The sequence below is a fragment of the Mastigoproctus giganteus genome, chromosome 9, assembly GCF_048544385.1.
Source record: "Mastigoproctus giganteus isolate SK-2022 chromosome 9, ASM4854438v1, whole genome shotgun sequence".
NCBI lineage: Eukaryota > Metazoa > Arthropoda > Arachnida > Uropygi > Thelyphonidae > Mastigoproctus > Mastigoproctus giganteus.
The window spans coordinates 181,722,854-181,743,345 of record NC_143583.1 but is presented as its reverse complement, the minus strand read 5'-3'; the positions used below and the strand labels follow the sequence as shown (position 1 = coordinate 181,743,345).

At 37.8% G+C, this 20,492-nt stretch overlaps 1 protein-coding gene across 1 annotated transcript in view; it reads left to right on the top strand.

Moving 5' to 3' along the window:
- The window catches only part of LOC150080926 (protein NDRG3-like), a 274,856-nt gene that overhangs the window by 177,310 nt on the left and 77,054 nt on the right, over positions 1–20,492 (top strand). The window contains exons 11-12 of the mRNA XM_090380617.1: positions 7,456–7,540; positions 18,336–18,386. Coding sequence (XP_090236743.1) covers positions 7,456–7,540; positions 18,336–18,386 — 136 coding nt within the window. The remainder of the gene's footprint in view (positions 1–7,455; positions 7,541–18,335; positions 18,387–20,492) is intronic.

The following is a 20,492-nucleotide window of genomic DNA, read 5'->3' as shown; positions in this document are numbered from 1 at the left end:
AGGCAAACACTTATCGTTTTTGCGGAGCCTGTAACTGTCAGCTGTAACTTTTAAATAGAGTCAGCGCCCTCATGATTTCCATCCGAGTGTTGCAGGGAACCTTTTTGCTGATGTCAGCAGATGACATCTGCTTTCTGCAGAAGTCATCTGCTGATGAACTCTCCAGGGCTGCTGGAGAGTTCATCAGCAGATTACGTCTGTCTGTGATATGAATGATGAACCTTCAATGTTGGTTCTATGTTGGGCATAATCTGTAGGATACCATGGCCATCGTACATGGGAAATTAATATAAAAAAAAAAACTTCTGTTCCAGGAAAAATAATGGAGTGACTGGTTCAAGAAGTAATGCAGGACCACTAGACAGGACTACAGTTATACTTCAGTCACAGCATGGGTTTGTCAAGGGGCAATCTTATCTGACCAGTTTGACTGGATACTGTGATGCAGTAACAAAGGCACTGGATGCGAAAAATAATTTTGTTATCATATGCTTGGATTTCAGGAAAGCTTTTAATACTGTTACACATAAGACTGCTTTACAAATTGGAGCAGTGTGGCACTAAGGGCGAGTTACTGCTCTGGATAAAGAGATGGTTGAGTGGTAGAAGACAGAGTTGTTATCAATGGACACTGTTCTTCATGGACTAATGTTGTCAGGGGAGTTCCTCAGGGTTTGGTGCTGGGTCCATCGTTTTCTGTATTTATTGATGAAGGTATATCTGGCTTAATGTCTAAGTTCGCATATGATACGATTAGCAGGGTGGTTAATGACAGTGTGCTACTGCAAAAAGATTTTAAAAAATTAGGCAATTCATGTTTGACATTAACAAATGCAAAATACTTCACATGGGTAACAGTATCTCAGATTAACATACCAATTATGTGGTACTACATTCAGGTAATTGTGCAGACAGGCTGCCAGGGCAGCACATGGGTTTTGTCAATGATATACAGGAATTTTGCTAGCAGAGATAGGGAGGTGATTATTCCAATGTACAAGGCAATAGTTAGGCCACATCTAGAGTGCTGCATACAAATCTGGTGGCTCATTTTAGGAAGGATGTGGAGCTAGCTGCTGGATCGAGTACAAAGCAGATATGAAATTGGTGACAGGTACAAAGAGGGTTGCTCTTACCAAGAAAGGCTTCAGTTCTGCAAATTGCAGTGTCTGGAAACTAGGCACCTGCAGGTGATCTGATTGAGGTGTTTAAGGCTTTGAATGGATTGAGCAAGCTCAGTGCTGATGGGATGGACATAAATTCAAATTGAGGAAGGATGGTTGCAGCGTAGATGTGTGGAAGTTTTTCTTTAGCCAGCAAATGGTTGATTGCTGTATTCCATCTGATGTGGAAGTGGATAGCTTGAATAAGTTAAAGGAAGCACTAGACAAACTGTCTGAGGTGATAGATAGCAAAATTGGAAGTTACTCAAAGAGGTAACTACCATTAGGGGTAAAGGGAAGGGGTATTGCTTTCGTAAAGGCGACTACAATGGACTGAGACAGTATTTAAATTCTATACAGTGGGATCAACTGATGATATTGCCAACAGCAAATTCAAAATGGGAAGCATTCAAAGAACTTATCGTGGAAGCTACTAGGCTTTACATACCAACTAAGAAATATTGTTCAAGGTTTAGGCCTAAATGGTTGTCAGATGAACTAATGAGGCATATGGCAGAGAAGAAAAATGCATGGGATACATACAAATTAACACGTGACACGGACGCCTATGATAGATACAAGTTGATCTGTAACCAAGTTACAAAGGAGGTTAGGCAGGCGAAGGCAGATTACGAGAGATCCTTGGCAAGGGATGCGAAGAAAAACAGCAAAGAGTTCTTTACTTATGTAAACTCTAGAAGGAAGGGGATGAATCAGATTGGTCCACTTGAGATCGATGGGTCAACTGTTGATGACCCTGCTCGGGTAGCTAACAAACTAAATGAATATTTTGCATCGACATTCACACATGAGGAGTTATTCAGCGAGGGGAATGCCAGAGGTGTATTCAACTCTAGCAGTAAGCTAGAGAATCTTGTAATAACTGAGAGCAAAGTGGAGGAGAAATTGTTGAAGATAAACACAAGAAAGGCACCTGGGGTGGATGGGATCTATCCAGTTATATTAAAGGAGGCAGCAAAGGAGGTAAGCAAACCCTTAGCCATAATTATGAGAGCTTCCTTGAACTCAGGGGAGGTACCCATTGACTGGAGATGTGCAAATGTGACCCCAATTCACAAAGGGGGATCAAAGGCTGACACAAGTAATTATAGACCTGTGAGTTTAACTTCTGTTCCCGGAAAATTAATGGAGGCACTGGTGAAAGCAGCACTGCAGGATCATCTAGACAAGACTTCAGTTATAGCTAGGACACAGCATGGTTTTGTTAAGGGGAAGTCTTGCCTGACCAATTTGATTGGATACTATGATGCAGTCACAAAAGAACTGGATGCAGGGAATAACTTTGATATTATATACTTGGATCTTAGAAAGGCTTTTGATACTGTTGCACATGGAAGACTGCTGCACAAATTGGAGCAGTGTGGCATTGGAGGCAAGTTGCTGCTATGGATAAAGGGGTGGTTGAGGGGGAGAAGACAGAGAGTGGTAATCAATGGACACTGCTCATCGTGGACTAATGTTATTAGTGGAGTCCCTCAGGGTTCAGTATTGGGGCCTTTATTGTTTTCTGTATTTATAAATGATATTGATGATGGTATATCAGGCTTAATGTCCAAGTTTGCAGACGATACGAAGGTTGGCAGGGTTGTCAAGGACACTACTGACACTATGCTGCTGCAACAGGATTTGGAAAGGTTGAGCAGATGGGCTTTGAGGTGGCAAATGAAGTTTAACATTGACAAATGTAAAGTACTACATATGGGAAACAGCAACCCCAGAGCAACGTATCAACTCTGTGGTACTACACTGACAGTGGTAGAGAATGAAAGGGACCTGGGGGTGGTGGTGCAGGCAGATATGAAGTTCTCTGAGCAGTGCAGACGAGCTGCAAGAGTAGCTCATGGTGTATTGTCAATGATATATAGGAATTTTTCTAGCAGGGATAAGGAGGTGATTATTCCCTTGTATAAGGCAATGGTCAGGCCACACCTAGAGTACTGTATACAGGCCTGGAGGCCTCATTTCAGGAAGGATGTAGAGCTGCTGGAACGAGTACAGAGAAGGGTAACTAGATTGGTGAATGGGACAAAGGGGTTCTCTTACGAAGAAAGGCTTAAGTTTTGCAAATTACAGTGTCTGGAAACTAGGCACCAGCGGGGTGATCTGATAGAGGTGTACAAAGCCTTGAATGGTTTGAGCATGCTCAATGCTGATGGGATTCTTCCTCTAGCTCAGAAAAATCACCTGAGAGGGCATAAATTCAAATTGAGGAAAGACAGATGTAGGATAGATGTGCGGAAATTTGCCTTTAGCCAGCGGGTGGTTGGTGGGTGGAACAGACTTCCATCCCTTGTCGTGGAAGTTGATAGCCTAAATAAGTTTAAGGCTCAGCTGGACAGGTATTTCGAACGAACAGAGGGGTGAAGTGGAAGTGGTTATTTTTATTTATGTTACTTTTTTTTTTTTTTTTTTTTTTTTGGCTGATGCTGCATAAGCTTGCTTTCTTGCATCAAATGCCTCTACTAATGCTAATGCTAAAATGGGACGTTTTTTTTTGGTTGATACTGTATTAGCTTGCTTTATTTGCCACTACTAATACTAACTCGCTTCTACTCCCATTTTAGTTTTCTCAGTGCTTATGTCACAACATCACACTGCTTTAGATTTAATATGCTTCTTAAGTAAGAAATTTAATGTGCTTCTTAACCCTACTTTTTTTGGTTACACCATGTCTCCAGTAACCCTGAAAAGTATTAATTTGATGACTTGATCAGTATTTCAAATTGATTTACTATGCTTCGAGCATAGTAAATAAATTTAAAGTGTATGTACAAGTATATATGCACCTGTTCTTACTCTTAGTTATCCCAACACAACTTGTGTTGGGATAACTAAGGGCAGCAGTGCAAGAATCACTTTCACTGCTGCCTGCTGCATCTAGTAGTCTGTGCTGCCCTCCCCCACCAAGCTAGCAGTTTTCCAACCCACTTAACACTGCCTCAATAGCATCAGCAAATATTCTTGCACCCCTTCTCTTTAAGTGTATCCCATCGTAGTCTCTCCTGTTAACAAGCACAGACCATTCTGCAAAAATTTATACCCCACAAACCTTGCACAGTCTGTCATTCAAGGTTACAATTGATTGACAAGGCTCTCAACATGTACTCCCTCCTATTGTGTCTGGGTAGGCAGAATTGCAGACACTTTCAAGTTTAATCCTAACTGGCTACTTTTTCTAACATTGCCCAGTACTTGTTAAGTAAGTCCTTAGACCTCCGTCCCAATATCATTAGTGCTAACATGTACAACAATATAACCTTTTGTGCCTGTAAAAGATATCTGCTCTACAGCATTATCTACCTTTGTCCTCTTGCAGACATATACTGAATCTATTCCACCTATCATTTTTTTGTAAAATATATTTCCTGTTTAATGCATAAGTGAAGCTGATAGCTTACCCCCCCCCCCCCCCCCATTTCTTTCATCTTGTTGCTCTTTTCTGCAACCTTTAGCCGAGTGGGTAAAGTACCTGCCCGGCAACCCAAAGGTCACGGGTTCGATTCCCGCCTCGGGCTTGGATCAAAGTACTGCAAAAAACCTTGGTAGGTGCAATATGGCCACAGAAGCCGATGCGCCAACAACTACCAAATCTGCAACCTTTCCATAATACAGAATTTTCAACACTAAGGATGGTGAACAAATTTTATTTGGATGAGAAACTTAATTAATTTTATAATACTGTTGGGGCAGGTAGTGTGCTTCCCCCCCCCACAAGTAAAACATTTGAGATTTTGTTCCAATTCATATGAAAAGATATATAGACTCCTGCATATCATAGGTTAAGACCCAGTGCACTGTTGGTATTCTTTGAATTTTTGCTCCTCTGCTGCAGTTATGACTAAAGCAATAATTATCCTTAAGGGTACAATAGTTGGTTTGCCTAGTCACTCATTTAATATTAGTAAGAAAGAAAGCCAAAAATTTTTTTACCTTGTTGGGAGACAGCTTATTCCAGCGTTTGACACCCTCTGCTCATATGTGAATTTTATATTTGTGCCACCTGGTTCTTTGTCTGATCAATGAGGGACAATCCTGCCTCATTCATTTCACTCAAATGTCAAACTTAAAAGTCAACACCTTCTAAGCTCTACTTCATGTGTGCATTACTTTGCACTCATCTAATCTGATCACCCTTCTTTGAATCCTATCCAGACCTGAATACAGTAATCCAAATGTGGTCTTAACCGTAATCCTAATTGCCCGTTTACACCATATGGAAAATTTCATGTCAGATTGAATTGTAAGACCTAAGCCTTTTCATCTTGAACCACTTTTATTTCCTTTCCTCCCTAGCTTATGACTCCAGGATTTCTTTTCCTCAAATGCATAAATTTTACCTTTGAAATGTAAGGTGAAGCATTGAACTTTAGTTGCCATTTTTTAGATCAAATATGCAACTAATTCAAGTCTCTCTGAAGCGTAATGGCCTGGCTCTAATTGTTAACCATCTTCCTCACTTTCCCTTGGATAATCCTATCAATATTATTTATGAAAATTAAAAATAAGAGGGGTACCAACACCAAGTCCTGAGGGATCCCGCTTGTTACATTGATCCACTATGAAGATTAATCATATGCTGCTGGATTGCCTGCAATCCAGCATAAGATCTTATCAGTACTTCCAATTTGTTCTAGATTATATATATATATAGCTTTCATGAGGGACAGCATCAGAAGCTTTAATAAAATCTAGGATATAATGTCAGAATTGTTACCAGCATCCAACTGTTTAATGACTACATCATTAGTAATTTATCAGATTAGTCAGGCATGGTCTTACCATAATGAACCCATTCAAGATGCCATTCTTGTTATTACAGACTCCATGATCTTCCTTGCCACAGAAGTGAAGCTCACTGGCCTATAGTTATCCAACTCCTCATTAGCACCACTTATTTCACAGATTAGCATTTATCCAGTCAATTGAGATCTTTCTGGAGTCTAACAATGTTCTCATTAACATTCCCAATTGTTTGTTACACTCACATGCAGCCTTTTTAATTATAATTGAATATATAGCATCCTTCTCTGGAGCCTTGTGCCCCTTTAACTTCAATAGCTTTTCTGACAACACTTCTCTGTGATCATTATATCACTTATTTTACAGCAGTCTGGCTCTAACATTCCCCATGGATTCCAACTAGCTTTTGACTTTTATGAAATACCTATTCAACTCACTTGCCACTTTTGTTGCACTTGTTTAGGAACCTATTATTTGATTTGGAGCAATCTGTGTTTTAATTATGGTAAGAAGCTCTTAAGAGCTTCTTTGATCAGGCGGAGGGAGTTTGGTGTACTTCATGAGTTATTCCAGGTTTTTTACCTTGCTGCACAACATGAAAATGAGCCTATAAACACATACAAGAAGTTGTGCACTATGACTCTAGTAGTGTTTCGACAATTTGATTACTGTAAGGAAATTGTTGTGTTAAAACTTGTGATATCATGGATAATTTATTTGCTTTTTGTAAACATAAAAGTCATCCTAACACATTCTGTTATATGTTATCTGGTGGTTTTCTGTAACTGTATTATGTAAGGCTGATACTTTTTTTGGCTAAGAACCACAACAGATAAAATGCTGAAGGTTACAGGCTGCAAGAACTGTTCTTTACTACTAATTTTACATTTTTAAATATATAATTCAATTTTTGTTATCAACATTTCACTTATATCTTTATATTTAATAATTAAATATGAAAACCAACAATTATTATACGATTATTATTAGATACTAAGAATTTAACAATGAAAAAAAGAAAAAGAAAAAATGAATATTTGGAAAAGGTGGCATGGTAGTTTAAAACTCAGCAGATGCCTATGGTTGCAAGCCACACAGTGTGAAGGAATGAACTGCCCATGGGTTGGACCCCCAAATTTTTCTATCATTTTGCTCCCAGCTTTACTGGAACATGGTGATGGGGGATCATGCACACCTTGGTATTCTTATACTATATAGAAAACTTAAATTGGATATTTAACCCTGGGAGCTCACATCTGGTGAGTACGGGCTTGGCATACCCAGGTCCTGAGCTGGATATCATCATTCTTCTCTTTCTTGGTGATTCCCTTCTTCTCTCTCTCTCAGAGTACTCAGGGAATTTTTTTTTTTTTTTTTTTTTTTTTTTTTTTTGGCTGGTGCAGCATAAGCCTCAGGTTTCCTTGCACCATCTAGCTAATAATAATAATAATAATATTATTATTACTTGTCATGTATTATGCTTATTTGTAACTAAAATAGCAGGTTTTAACAAGGTAAACCTTTGTTTTAGCTTTCAGAATGTGGCATGCCTTTAGAGGAACGTCCTACTAAAGTATGTGAAGCACTTTATCTCTTCCTTCAAGGATTAGGATATGGTTAGTAGAAATCTTTATCATATGAAATATATATATATCATGTACATATAAATGAATGCTTATACTACATCTCATATTGTAAATGGTGTCACGAGTTGCCCACTTGTAAACCTCGAATAAGTAGCACTTCCCCTAATGGAGTGTGTTCCTATTTATTTGGATGGGTGATGATACTCTATCAAGTACAAGTAGAAACATACTTTTTTAGGGAAGACATGCTACTTGTTTGCAGTTTAAGAGTAGACAACTCATTATGAAGTTGATTCATAGTAATATATATTACATTATAATTGTTATTACCATGAACTTCTCAATCATATTGGGTTTTCTTTCATCCCTGAGACAACTGATTTTTAACATATAGGTATATTATATTAGGAGTGAGTGAGAAAATTTGATTAAAGGAAGATAGTGAGCATGTTTTAATTCAACCACCTTTGCTTTTCATAGACAATGTCTCCGCAATCCCTGGCATTTGCATCTTTCCAACAGCTGCGACCTTGGTGGCGGTGGGTGGTCATGGTTTATTTATTTATTCTTTTGTTTCATCAGTTGATATATGAGGCATGGATGGGATGAGGAAATTTTTCAGTCTATTATTTCTGTTTCCTAAGCAACAATTAGTATTGATTTATTGTTTCCTTGTGGAAGTTGTTTATTTTTGATTTACAGTGCTTTTGTAACTGACATGGGCTATGAGAGTTAAATAAAATAGTTTATACTTTATTATTTAATTCTTTGTAGTTATTCAGCCCATCATTAATCATGTCAAGTGCTGAAAAGAAAAAGTGTCTACGGTATCTGAATGAATATCTAGCTTATTTTTTTATTGAAAGCCTGTTCGACTCAAGACAGCCCATGTGTCTTATGTGTAATTGTTCTTTTTCAAACGAGGCTATGAAACTATCGAGACTTTTAGATCACTTAAAAAGGAAACATCCTGATAAATTGGTAAACATATCAAATATTGGTGTGACATAAGCACTGGGAAAGCAAAAATGAGGGTAGGAGTTTGTTATAGGCCTAATGACTCTGATGAATACTATGAACTATTATACAGAGAAATAGTGGGCCAGTAAATCAGTGTGTCTTATAATGGGGGATTTTAACTTCCCAGATATTGACTGGAACTTGTGGGTTGGTCACTAGCAAGACTTTTGGGAATTTATTGGATGATTGCTTTCTATAGTAGAATGTTAGATTGGCAACCAGATGGAGTAACACTCTTGATCTGATTATCAGCAGTGATTATTCATGCATTAAGAATTTCCAGATAAAGGAACCACTAGGTGGCAGTGATCACAGTGTACTGATGTTGGATTTACTTAAAGATAAAATTAATATCAGGGGTAAAGGAAAGGGTTTTTGCTTCCATAAAGGTGACTACAGTGGTCTCAGACAATTTTTAAATTCTGTACAGTGGGATCAACTGATGATATTACCAACAGCAAATTCTAGGTGGGAAGCATTCAAGGGATTAATCATGGAAGCTACTAGATTTTCATACTGTTTAAGAAATATTGTTCAAGGTTTAGGCCTAAATAGTTGTTGAATGAACTAATGAGACTTGTAGCAGAGAAGAAAAATGCATGGGATGCATATAAGTTATCAGGTGACACAGAAGCCTATGGCAGATATAAGCTAGTCTGTAATCAAGTCACAAAGGAGATTAGGCAAGTGAAGGCAGATTACGAAAAATCTTTGGCAAAAGATGATAAGAAATATTGCAAGGATTTCTTTACTTATATAAACTCTAAAAGGAAGGGGAGGAATCAGATTGGTCCACTTGATATCAATAGTTCGACTGTTGATGATCCTGCTCAGATAGGAAACAAACTGAATGGACATTTTACATCTACATTTACACATGAGAAATTATTAAGGAAGGAAAATTCCAGAAGTTTATCAAATTGTAACAGGGTGCATAATGATTTTGTAATAACTGAGAGCAAAGTGGAGGAGAAATTGTTGAGGTTATACATAAGAAAGGGGTGGATGGGAGCTATCCAGTTATATTAAAGGAACTAAACAAACCCTAGCCATAATTATGAGAGCATTCTTGGATTCAGGGGAGGTCCCCACGAACTGGAGATGTGCAAATGTATCCCCAATTCACAAAGGGGGACCAAAGGGTGACACGAGTAATTACAGACCAGTTAGTTTAAATTCTGTTTCGGGTAAAATAATGGAATCACTGGTTAAAGATGCATTGCAGGATCATCTAGAGAAGACTGCAGCAATAATTCAGACACAGCATGGGTTTGTTAAAGGGAGGTCTTGTCTGACCAATTTGACTGGATACTATGATGTGGTCAAAAAGAAACTGAATGTCAAAAATAATTTTGATACCATATACTTGGATTTCATGAAAGCTTTTGATTCTGTTGCACATGGAAGACTGCTGTACAAATTGGAGAGTTATGACATTAAGATTAAGTTGCTACAATGGATAAAAGAGTGGTTGAGTGAGAGAAGACAGGAGTGGTAATCAATGGATGCTGCTCTTCGTGGACTAATGTTATTAGTGGAGTCCCACAGGGTTCGGTGTTGGGACCACTGTTGTTTTGTATATTTATAAATGATATTTATGAAGGTATATCAGGCTTAGTGTTGAAGTGTGTGCAGATGATACAAAGGTTGTTAATGATAGTAATGGCAGTGTGCTGCTGCAACAGGATCTAGAAAATTTGTGCAGATGGACTGAGAAGTGGCAACTGAAGTTTAACTTTGACAAATGCAAACTACTGCATATGGGTAGAAGTAACCCCAGAGGAACGTACCGACTATGTGTTATTACCCTTAGGATGTTAGAAAATGAAAAAGTCCTGCGATTAATTGTGCAGTCAGATATGAAGTTTCCTGAGCAGTGCAGACAGGCTGCAAGAGTCTGTCATGGGATTTTTTCAATGATATACAGGAATTTTGCTTGCAGGGAAAAGGAGGTGATTATCCCTTTGTATAAGGCAGTGTTGAGGCCATGCCTTGAGTACTGCATACAGGTCTGGAGGCCTTATTTTAGAAAAGACGTAGATTTGCTTTAGCGTGTACAGAGAAGAGCAACAAGATTGGTGAAGGGAAGGAAGGGGTCCTCTTACCAATAGAGGCTTAAGTTTTGCAAATTGCAGTGGCTCGAGACTAGGCACCTGCATGGTGATCTGAATGAGGTGTATAAGACCATGTATTATAATTAGCCATATGGTGCAAGGAAGCCTTGAGGCTTTCTCTGCACCAGCCAAAAAAAAAAAAAAACATTCTGAATTATCTTGAGAGAGAGAGAGAGAGAGAGAGAGAGAGAGAGAGTGTCAGAAGTAAAAGGGAATCACCAAAAAAAGAGAAAAATGATGATATCCAGCTAAGGACCCTGGGTGTGCCAAGCCCATACTCACCAGATGTGAGCCCCTGGGGAGTATGTGCTGAGCACACACTGAATTCTGATGGGATTTTTCCACTTGCTCAGATTATGAATGTAAGGGGGCATAAATTCAAATTGAGGAGGGAAGGTTGTGGAATGGGTCTGCAAAAGTTTGCCTTTAGCTAGCGGGTGGTTGATTGCTGGAAAAGACTTCCATCTGCTGTTGTGGAAATTGATAGCTTAAATGAATTCAAGGAGGAACTGGTTGGAACAAGGAGAATGGTTGTGTGAATTTTTTTTTTTTTTTTGGCTGATACATAAGTTCATATGCTTGCTTTCTTGCATCACATGCCACTACTACTAATAATAATATTTTTATCTGGAGTCATTGTCAATCCACTGCAGGTATACAGGGTGTCTCGGAAATGCATGGCATGGCTTCAGGAATGAGTTCCTCATATGTAGACAATGGAAGTGTTTTGTATCAACATAGTTCCGGAAATGCTTGGTTTCCGAGTTTTGAAGGTCTGTCTATGACACTTAACTGTTCACATCACCTTATAGTAATTGTTCAAAATGTCCACCTTCTGCCTCATCGACGTCTCATGGACTCGCGAAGACGATGCCAAATTCCTGGCATGTTTCGTATTGTCTCACAACCTGCCACAATTCGATTGTGGAGAGTTTCCACATTTGGAGAGAGTTCTAACAACGCTCTCCAAATAGTTGAACAGCCAGTTGCATTGCTATTCTGTGTGTGCTGATTCCAGGAGTGGCATGCACAACATCCAAAATCTCCTCCTCTACTTCATGAGTTGTAGATCTTTGTCATCCTCTGTCGGCAGCACGAGGTGTAAAGCCCCATGTTCACAAAGGCGACGATGGATACCTTCAAACGTTTTCCTGTCTGGACATTTTTGTTCTGGGAACCTTTCGTGGTACAAACGACGAGCCTCCAGAGCATTGCCATCTGCCAAACCGTACATAAAGTGCATATCCGCTTGCTCCTGATTTGAGTACATGGTCGAAATGGCAAACCACAAGATTCTGTCAGTACCTTGTGATGAAGAAATCACCTGCGGGAGATAAGACATTCTGGTTAATAACTCGGGAACCAAGCATTTCCGGAACTGTGTTGATATGGAATGTTTTTGTTGTCTGCATATGAGGGGCTCGTTCCTGAAGTTGTGCTGTGTGTTTTTGAGACACCCTGTATATATACAGAAATCCTTACTTACCCTGCTGTCTTAAAAACGAAATTCACAAATGTTACTCAAATGATCAACTACCCAATGATCAACTATGATCACTTACACAATGCACAGTTATGAAAAATGCTATGTTGGTTTCTGCCTTTGCACCTTCTGTGTAGCCAATTTTCTTGAATGGCAATACCCTGTGATGCTGAAAACTAAAGGGTTCTTTGGCTTTCTTGTGCTTCATTTGTATTACAGTGCCTTTCAATATCGCTTAATTTGGCTCTCAGAGTGCATCTACAATATTTACAAAAACATTTTAAATAATCACCATCTATTCAACTCCAGGAGCTCACATCTGGTGAGTATGGGCTTGGCACACCTAGGGTCCTAAGCTGGATATCATCATTCTTCTCTTTCTTGGTGATTCCCTTCTACTTCTCTCTCTTTCTCTCTCTGGGTAAATTGGGCTTTTTTGTTGTTTTTTTTTGCTTGTGCAGCAAAAGCTCCGGCTTCCTTGCACCATATAGCCAATAATAATAATAATTTTAAAAATTTAAAACAGAATTTTGAGCAATGTTGCACTGTTACTTCCTTGTTTAAGAGCCCACAAACAAATGATGATGAAATGATTGAGTCTTATAAAATTACAGAAATCATTGCAAAAACTGGTAGTACTCATACATTTTCTGAGACTATTATACGACCTGCATTACAGACTGTAATTTCAACAGTGATGGATCAAAATCCTTCCGGTATTTTAAAAGCATTTGCCATTGAGCACATGATTAAATTCGAAGATGGATTGATGAGATGTCAGTTAACATTGAAGAGCATCTAATTAACAAACTAAAAACAAGAAAATTTTCTATTCTGATTGATGACTCCACAGTTACTGACATTATTGTCAGTAACTGTGGAGTTATCAATCTGAATAGAATTGGCCCTTCTAATGGCAGAAATTTGCTATTTTGATAATTATTGTAACTTGCAAGAAGAGATGTTTGTAAAATCTATAGAAACTGACTGTACTGGAGTATCTGTTTTTCCTGTGGAAAAACAAGTACTATTGGAAAATTTGGTATTCTGTGCCACTGATGGAAGAAAAGGTTTTATAGCCCACCTAAAGGAAGTATGTCCTGAAGTTCTTGCAATACACTTCATTGTGCACCAACATCATCTGTTTGCAAAAAATATTAGTCCAGTTCTTTATCAATCTGTCAGTATAGTTATTAAAACCATCAGTAAAATTAAGTCACATAGCAAAGATCGCTTTTACAGAAAATTTTGTGTTGATAATGAAGAACAGTATGTGAGGCTTCTTTTACATACAGAAGTCGAATGGCTTTCTAAAGAAAACTGTCTAACAAGATTTGTAAACCTTTTTGATACGATAATTAGTTTTTCAGAAAGCGAAGGAGATGCAGATTTAGCAAAGGAGATCAGCAAACACAAAAACAACATATGCTATATGGCTTGGATTTTTTGAAAACTTAATGAAGTATCACTTCAACTTCAAGGGAAATTAATTACAGTGATAGTCTGCAAATGCGTATTAAAGGCCTTCACTGAAAAACTGGAATTATTTGAAAGCAATTTAATGGTATGCAAGAGTTAGCTGAAATCAATGAATCTCTCACAGAGAATGATCTTAAAAATTATTCAGATCATTTGTGTTCTTTAAAAAGTGAAAAATTGATTTTAAAAAGTGAAAAATTGATTTTGAGATTTATTTTCTTTTGAGTGAAGCCATGGATGTTAGAGCCGATTGAATGCAATGTTGGGGTCTGCTAGTGAAGAAATTCAAGAACTCATTCAATTAAAATGTAACGAGGAAGAATGCAAATACAAATTCAAAAAATGCGGAATGGCTAAGTTTTGGGGATCAAAAACAACTAAATTTCTTTATCTAACAATGTAATCTGAAATGGCCAGAGCACTTCTTTGTTTTCCAACATCTTATATGGTAGAAAGTGGTTCTAGTTCAGTAAATAAAATATTAACAAAGGAAAGAAACAGAATTGATATATGTTCAAGAGGAGACATTTATATTTATTTATTTTTTTTTTTTGTTAGTTGTTGGCACATCGGCCTCAGTGGCCATAATGCACCTCCTAAAGTTTTTGCATTTACTCTGATCCAAGCCTGAGGCGGGATTCGAACCCACAACCTTTGGGTTGCCAGGCAGGCACTTTACCCACCCAGCTAGCCCGGTTGGCGAGGAGACATTAGAATTAACTTACTAACATTGAACTTTACTGAACATTGAACTTTTAGCTAAGAAATATCAGGCTCAGGGATCCCGTTGAATAAAAAGAGTAAGTATAAAATATTTTCTTGTTTAAAAATTTCATGGGGGGGTGATTAGGAAAAAAAAAGTCTAAAACAGCCATTTAGGGGGCGATAATTAAAAAAAAAAAACGTTGAGAATTACCTGAAGATTGGCATTTAAGGAATTGGTAGCAGATTTTCGAGAAGTTGAAGCTGATTGAGCAGGACAAGTTTCTCAAAATGGAAAGTGGAATGCAATGTGCTATCATCGGCAAAACTATGGATAGCATTTCCAGTCAATGGAAGAAGGTCATTAATATACAAGAGGAAAAGAGTGGGGGAAAGAACTGAACCTTGGGGGACATCGGCATTAGTGGAGAAGTTAGAAGACAGAGAGCCATCTACCATCACCCTCAGTGAGCGATCAGAGAGAAAACTGGATAACCAATTACAAAACACAGTTGGCAAACCATAAGATGAAAGCTTGTTTAGAAGACCTTTATGCCAAACACGATCAAAGCCTTTGAGATGTCAAGAGCAGCTGCTTGTGTTTCACCAAACTTTTCCATTGAATTAATCCATAAATTGGTAACATAAGCCAGAATAACCAGTGGATCGACACTGACGGAATCCATACTGGCGATCGTTGATCAGACGGAAGGTTTCTAGGTAGTTTAAGAGTTGGCAGTTAATTGATTTCTCCATTACTTTAGAAAGAGTAGAAGTAATTGCAATGGGGCGATAATTGGATGGGAGGATTTGTCACCCTTTTTAGGAACTGGCTGGATATGAGCAAATTTCTAAGCAGAAGGAAAAACACTTGTGGAATAAGAAAGTGAAAAAAGGAGGCAAAGAACAGGATTAAGTTCAGGAGAACAGGTTTTGAGAACAAGTGGATAAATACCATTGGGACCTGGAGCTTTCTTAGCATCAAGATTCATCAAAATCCTTCTGACATCCTTTTGATGGAAGACCACAGGAGGAATTGAATGGAGCGTGTTGGGAATGGTGGGAGGTGTTTTACCAAGATCATTAATACACGAGTTGGAGGAAAACTGAGATGCTAGCAAGTCAGCTTTATCCTTAGCTGAAGTGACAACAGAGCCATCTGGTTTGGACAGAGGTGGGAGCAGAGATGGGCACAAGTTGCGGCCAATAGCTTTGGCAAGAGACCAGAATGCTCGGCTACCATTAGGGCAAGAAGCAAGTTTTCTACTCTTAGCCTGTTCAAACTCTAGTTACGACTGATTAATAACTGCTTTATAATTGTTGCGAGCTTTGGTGTAGGCAGAAAATGAAACCGAAGAATTAGAAACAAGCCAATTATTATGTGCAACATTCTTCCCTTGAACAGCCTTAGCACATTTATTGGAAAACCAAGGTTTAGTTAAGGGACAAGATTTTAAAGTGGAGTGTGGGATAAAGGATTCCATTCCTGGAAGAATAATTTCACTGACACGATCTGAGCAAATGTTGACATCAGAAGTTTTGAAACAGTAATCCGACCAAGAATAAGAAGTAAAGAAGTCTCACAGGTCATCCCATTTTGCATTCTTGTAATGCCAAACAACACGAGGTTGGGAATAGCCATGAGATAAAGGTTCCATTGGAGAAGAGACAATCACTAAGTTGTGATCGTCTCTTTTCCGATGAAGTGCCTAAAGGACCTCTCACTTCGACCGTGTACTTAGAAGGGTTGTTTGTGAGAAAAAGATCAAGCGTATTGGCTGTATGATTAGAATTGTCTGGTATTCTTGTAGGTAAATGAACAATCTGTGCAAGTCATTAGTAATTGCAAAAGCCTCAGTCAGCACCTCGACCAGCTGGGTCAGTGTGACTAGAAAACGGAAGCCAGCTGGCGTTGTGAACATTAAAATCACCAAGGAAAATTACCTCACTGTTAGGAAAGTTGGACTGGAGAAAGTCAAGTTGCAAAGAGAGGAAGTCAAAGAGCTCCAAGTGATTAGTGGAGATGGGAGAACGGTAGAGACAACAGATGAATTTGACACAATGAGGTAGAGAGATTTTAAGCCAGAGAAGATTAAAGAGAGGAGATTCCAAATTGCCAAGTCTCTGACCGAGAATATCAGAACGGACATATGCACAAGTACCTTTGAGGCGAAAGGAATCATACAGCGAATAATTTGGGCATCTGGGATGAGCAGTATTTGAATCAACCAATAACTGAGATTCTGTCAGAAAAAGTACATTCGGTTTGGCAGACTGCAATTGGAAATGGACATCGTTGAGATTAGAATTGAGACCACATATATTTGTGAAATGAATTAGGAAGTGCTTAGAAGGTTTAGATCTTTTTGCAGATAAGCTTGCTGTATTAGTTTGACAATTCATGGTGTATTCAATAGTAAGAAAAAGTGGGTGGGACATGCTGCATGAAGTAATGAAATTGTTGGATATGGCGTGCACGTGGTAAGAATATACCGAAATCCTTGACATAACGTGGCCTCTACAATGCTCCCTGCATACACACTACTCGGACTCCCTCCAGTCACTATCTGGCAGAGTAGAGGTAGCAAGATTATAGACTAGCTGATCCGGAAGCCTCCTAGAGAGTTACCAATAGGTTCGGTCCGGTGTACTAACTAGCGGGCCGGCCTGCGAACACCGTTTTATAGCTGTACCCTCGAAATGTAAGGAATATTGGATCTCGCCACGATGTTCATCATAACCTCAAAAGTCATCAATCATACTGCATGATGGAAGAGATAGGGAAGGGTTGACCGGAACTTAGCTCTAGAGACTAAACGTGGGTTCCACCACTTCAAGCCTCAAATAAGCAAAGTGGTGGTATTGCACCGGTTGATGAGAGTCATCTACCACCTAGTACTGCCTGGTAACATAGAGGGGCGGCGTTCCTCCATGTGGTGTGGGCACCACATCTCGACCCCTGCTTATGTTGGTTTACACCTGGGTGGTCACCCACCATGTACTTGTGCATGGAGGTTATACCCAGGATTACTAACAGTCCCACCGTTGCGAAGGTGCAAGCAGAGGATTTGGCCGTCATAGACCGTCCGGACTTTGCCGAAATTGGGTCCACTTACTTGAGTGTCACCCAAATATCAGTTCCATCAGTGTTTTTACTGCCAGGTAGCAAGTACAGCTTGTCTGGCATATCTGAGAGAATGTCTGTGACAACCTTAAGGACCTAAAGTTAATATTTAGATTGGAAATACCGATGAACATGCTTTTATCATTCAAATAAATCATTTGAATGATGAAACAAAATTTTCTGTACAGACAAAGAACTCATGATTGCTTCTCTTTGGATGACAGTGAATTGGATAAAAAAAAGGATATGCTGAGGTTGATTGAAAGGCAATCGAACACATCCTATTCGAGCAAGAATCCATGTAAATACTTTTTTAACCATCCATACAGTGAGAAAAGGAATTTTATAACCATCAGTTGATTACTTGTTTATCATTTTGAGACATTGCCTATTTATAATATATTTTTTGGTTTTAGCTGTGGATTGGTAAGCATTCATTTTATATTTCACAGTACTTTTTGTTCAGATTTCCAAATAATGGCAATGTTTGTGAAAATATTGTAGTGCTATGTAGTGTACAACATGTTTTCATTTGAATAATTCACTATTTTGTTCTGAATCTTGGCATTTTTGGATTCTGTGAATGTTATGAATTAATAAAATACTATATTTGTTCTTTCTGATACATCACCATTTGAAAAGAAATAATTTAATCAGTCTAGCAAACTAAACTTTATTAAATTCCTCTATTTAAAATGGTTTTGGTCCAACTCTGTTAAAGAGTAGAGGAATTTTTTAAAGGTTCCATGTGACAAGAGCTAGTGCACTATGACCAACAATCTCCAGAACAACTGTATAAAAGGAATGACTATAATATAATTTTGTATCAGAGTTGTTTACATTACCAAAATAAATAAAAATAGTTATTTTGCATAAACTAATTGTTTTTCTCCCCCTCAACAGCTGTCAACCAGTACAGACGAAGATCATCTGCAGCTTCAACTAGTAATGAAGGTGAGTAATAATAAGATGTGCTTTATATTTGAACTCAGTTATTGGATTTACTTAACAATGTTCTGCTTTGAAAATAGAAAATTGCTATTTATAAGAAATGATTAAAAAAAAGTCAGTTTCTCTGAATTATGAGTGACCACTGTACCAGTGAAGAAATTTTAACAGTAACTGATAATATTTTTAAGCTTTTTGTAACTGACCTCTGACTCTGTGATTAAAGAGAAAAAGATTAAATGAATCAATAAACCTGAAAGTGCATACTTCTCTATGTATATTCTTCAGTAACTCACTGAGTTAAAAAAAGAATATTGCATTTTTATTATCATAAGTGATGACTACTGGTTGGTTATTTTAATTCTGATTGTGAACAGAGGAACTCCGACAAATAGCGATGCAGCGGGAGTTTCTCTTTGACCATTATGAAGCATTATTTTCTGTACTCCAACAAATGAACATCATGTTAAAAACCTCCTACCAGGTTCTTGTTCACATGTACAAGGAGTAAAAATTTTCTTTTTCAAACTTCTGATGTCAGGTAATAAGAGGTGTCTCTACTCCAGTACTTAGGCACTGGATTAGAGATGCCTCTTATGTTATGACATCAGCTGTTCGAGAAAGCAAATTTGTACCTCTTGTTTTTATTCATTGTGCATATGAACAAGAATCTGGTAAAGGGTTTGTAATGTGATGTACATATATTAAAATATTTATTATGGCTTATAAAAGTGTTAGAATAGTTTATTTCTTAACAGATATCACTTGCAAAAAAATACTCATTTAAAAACATAATTAAATCTAAAATTTGTATTAGTATTATCCATATGGTGCAAGAAACCCCTAGGATTTTGAGTACGAGCCAAAAGACTGCCTCTCCATGTAGGTGTCTATCCCGTTGATCTTTGAATTTCCCTAAGCTGTCAGCTTCAAGCACCCACGGAGATAACTTATTTCAGCAATTAGCTCACTGGCTAAAAGAAAACTTCTTATCCAACCTAAACTCCTTTCCCTGTAATTTGAATTTAGTGTTAATAAAACAGTCCAGATAAATAAACCTGACATATTTTGCTATGCTTTTGGTAGTTTTTTGTAAAAAAGTAGATTTTAAACTTCTGTTATCTTTCCTTGAAATGGAGTCAAGTTAAGAAAAAGCCTCAGCCTTTTGCTATTTCCACAGTGTAGTATAAACCAAACAAACCATGGAGGTGAATTTTTGTTTTGGCAACTTTGTTGTGCATTAAAAAAAAAAAAAAAAGACTGGTGTAATGTCTGAATATATATCTTCCATGTGACCTCCTCATATATGGAAATGTGTATGAAGTGCAACAGTTAACACAAAATGATTTGGATCTTTCAAATTTTTTTGCAGGGTATCAATTTTTTTTGTTGGGTGCAGACACCCTGAGGAGTGCATTCAATATTTTTCTCAGGACGATTCCTCTCTTTATTGCAGCAGAATTTCCAGATTAATGATTACCTTAGGAGCTCTAGTATATGAACCATGTAAGTGGAGACTGATTCCTTCAAAACTAGTCAGAAATATGCTTTGTTTATAAGAGGAACATTTGTATTTTTGTTCCAGTTGTACACTTGGTTAACGTAATAGAACATGAAAACCTCAGTGTATTGCATTTCAGATGCATCTGATTTTTTTTCTTTTCTTAAATTGATTAATAGAAGTGAAAAGCAATTAATTATTTTATTTATCAATTAACTAATATAAAAGTAATTAGCAGTGGGAAATGATGCAAGAAATTTCACTTATTCATTCCCTCTAATAGTTTTTCTAGTTCTTCCTTGAATCTATTTAAACTATCAACCACCTGTTGGATAAAGACAAACATCAACACATCTATTCTGCAACCATCGTTCCTATACTGGACAACAAATTCCATCTTGTTCAGTATATAGATAAAGTATGCATAAAAAAAAGAACTAATAGATTTCTATTTGTGCAATTTTAATAAAATTTGGAATGATGAGTTGGCAAATGTTTCTAAAAGAGCCAAATATAAAATTTCATGAAAATCTGTCCATTGGGAGTTCAGCTGCTATAAGTGGACAGATATGGTGAAGACAGTAGGTACATTACACATATGCAAGCACACC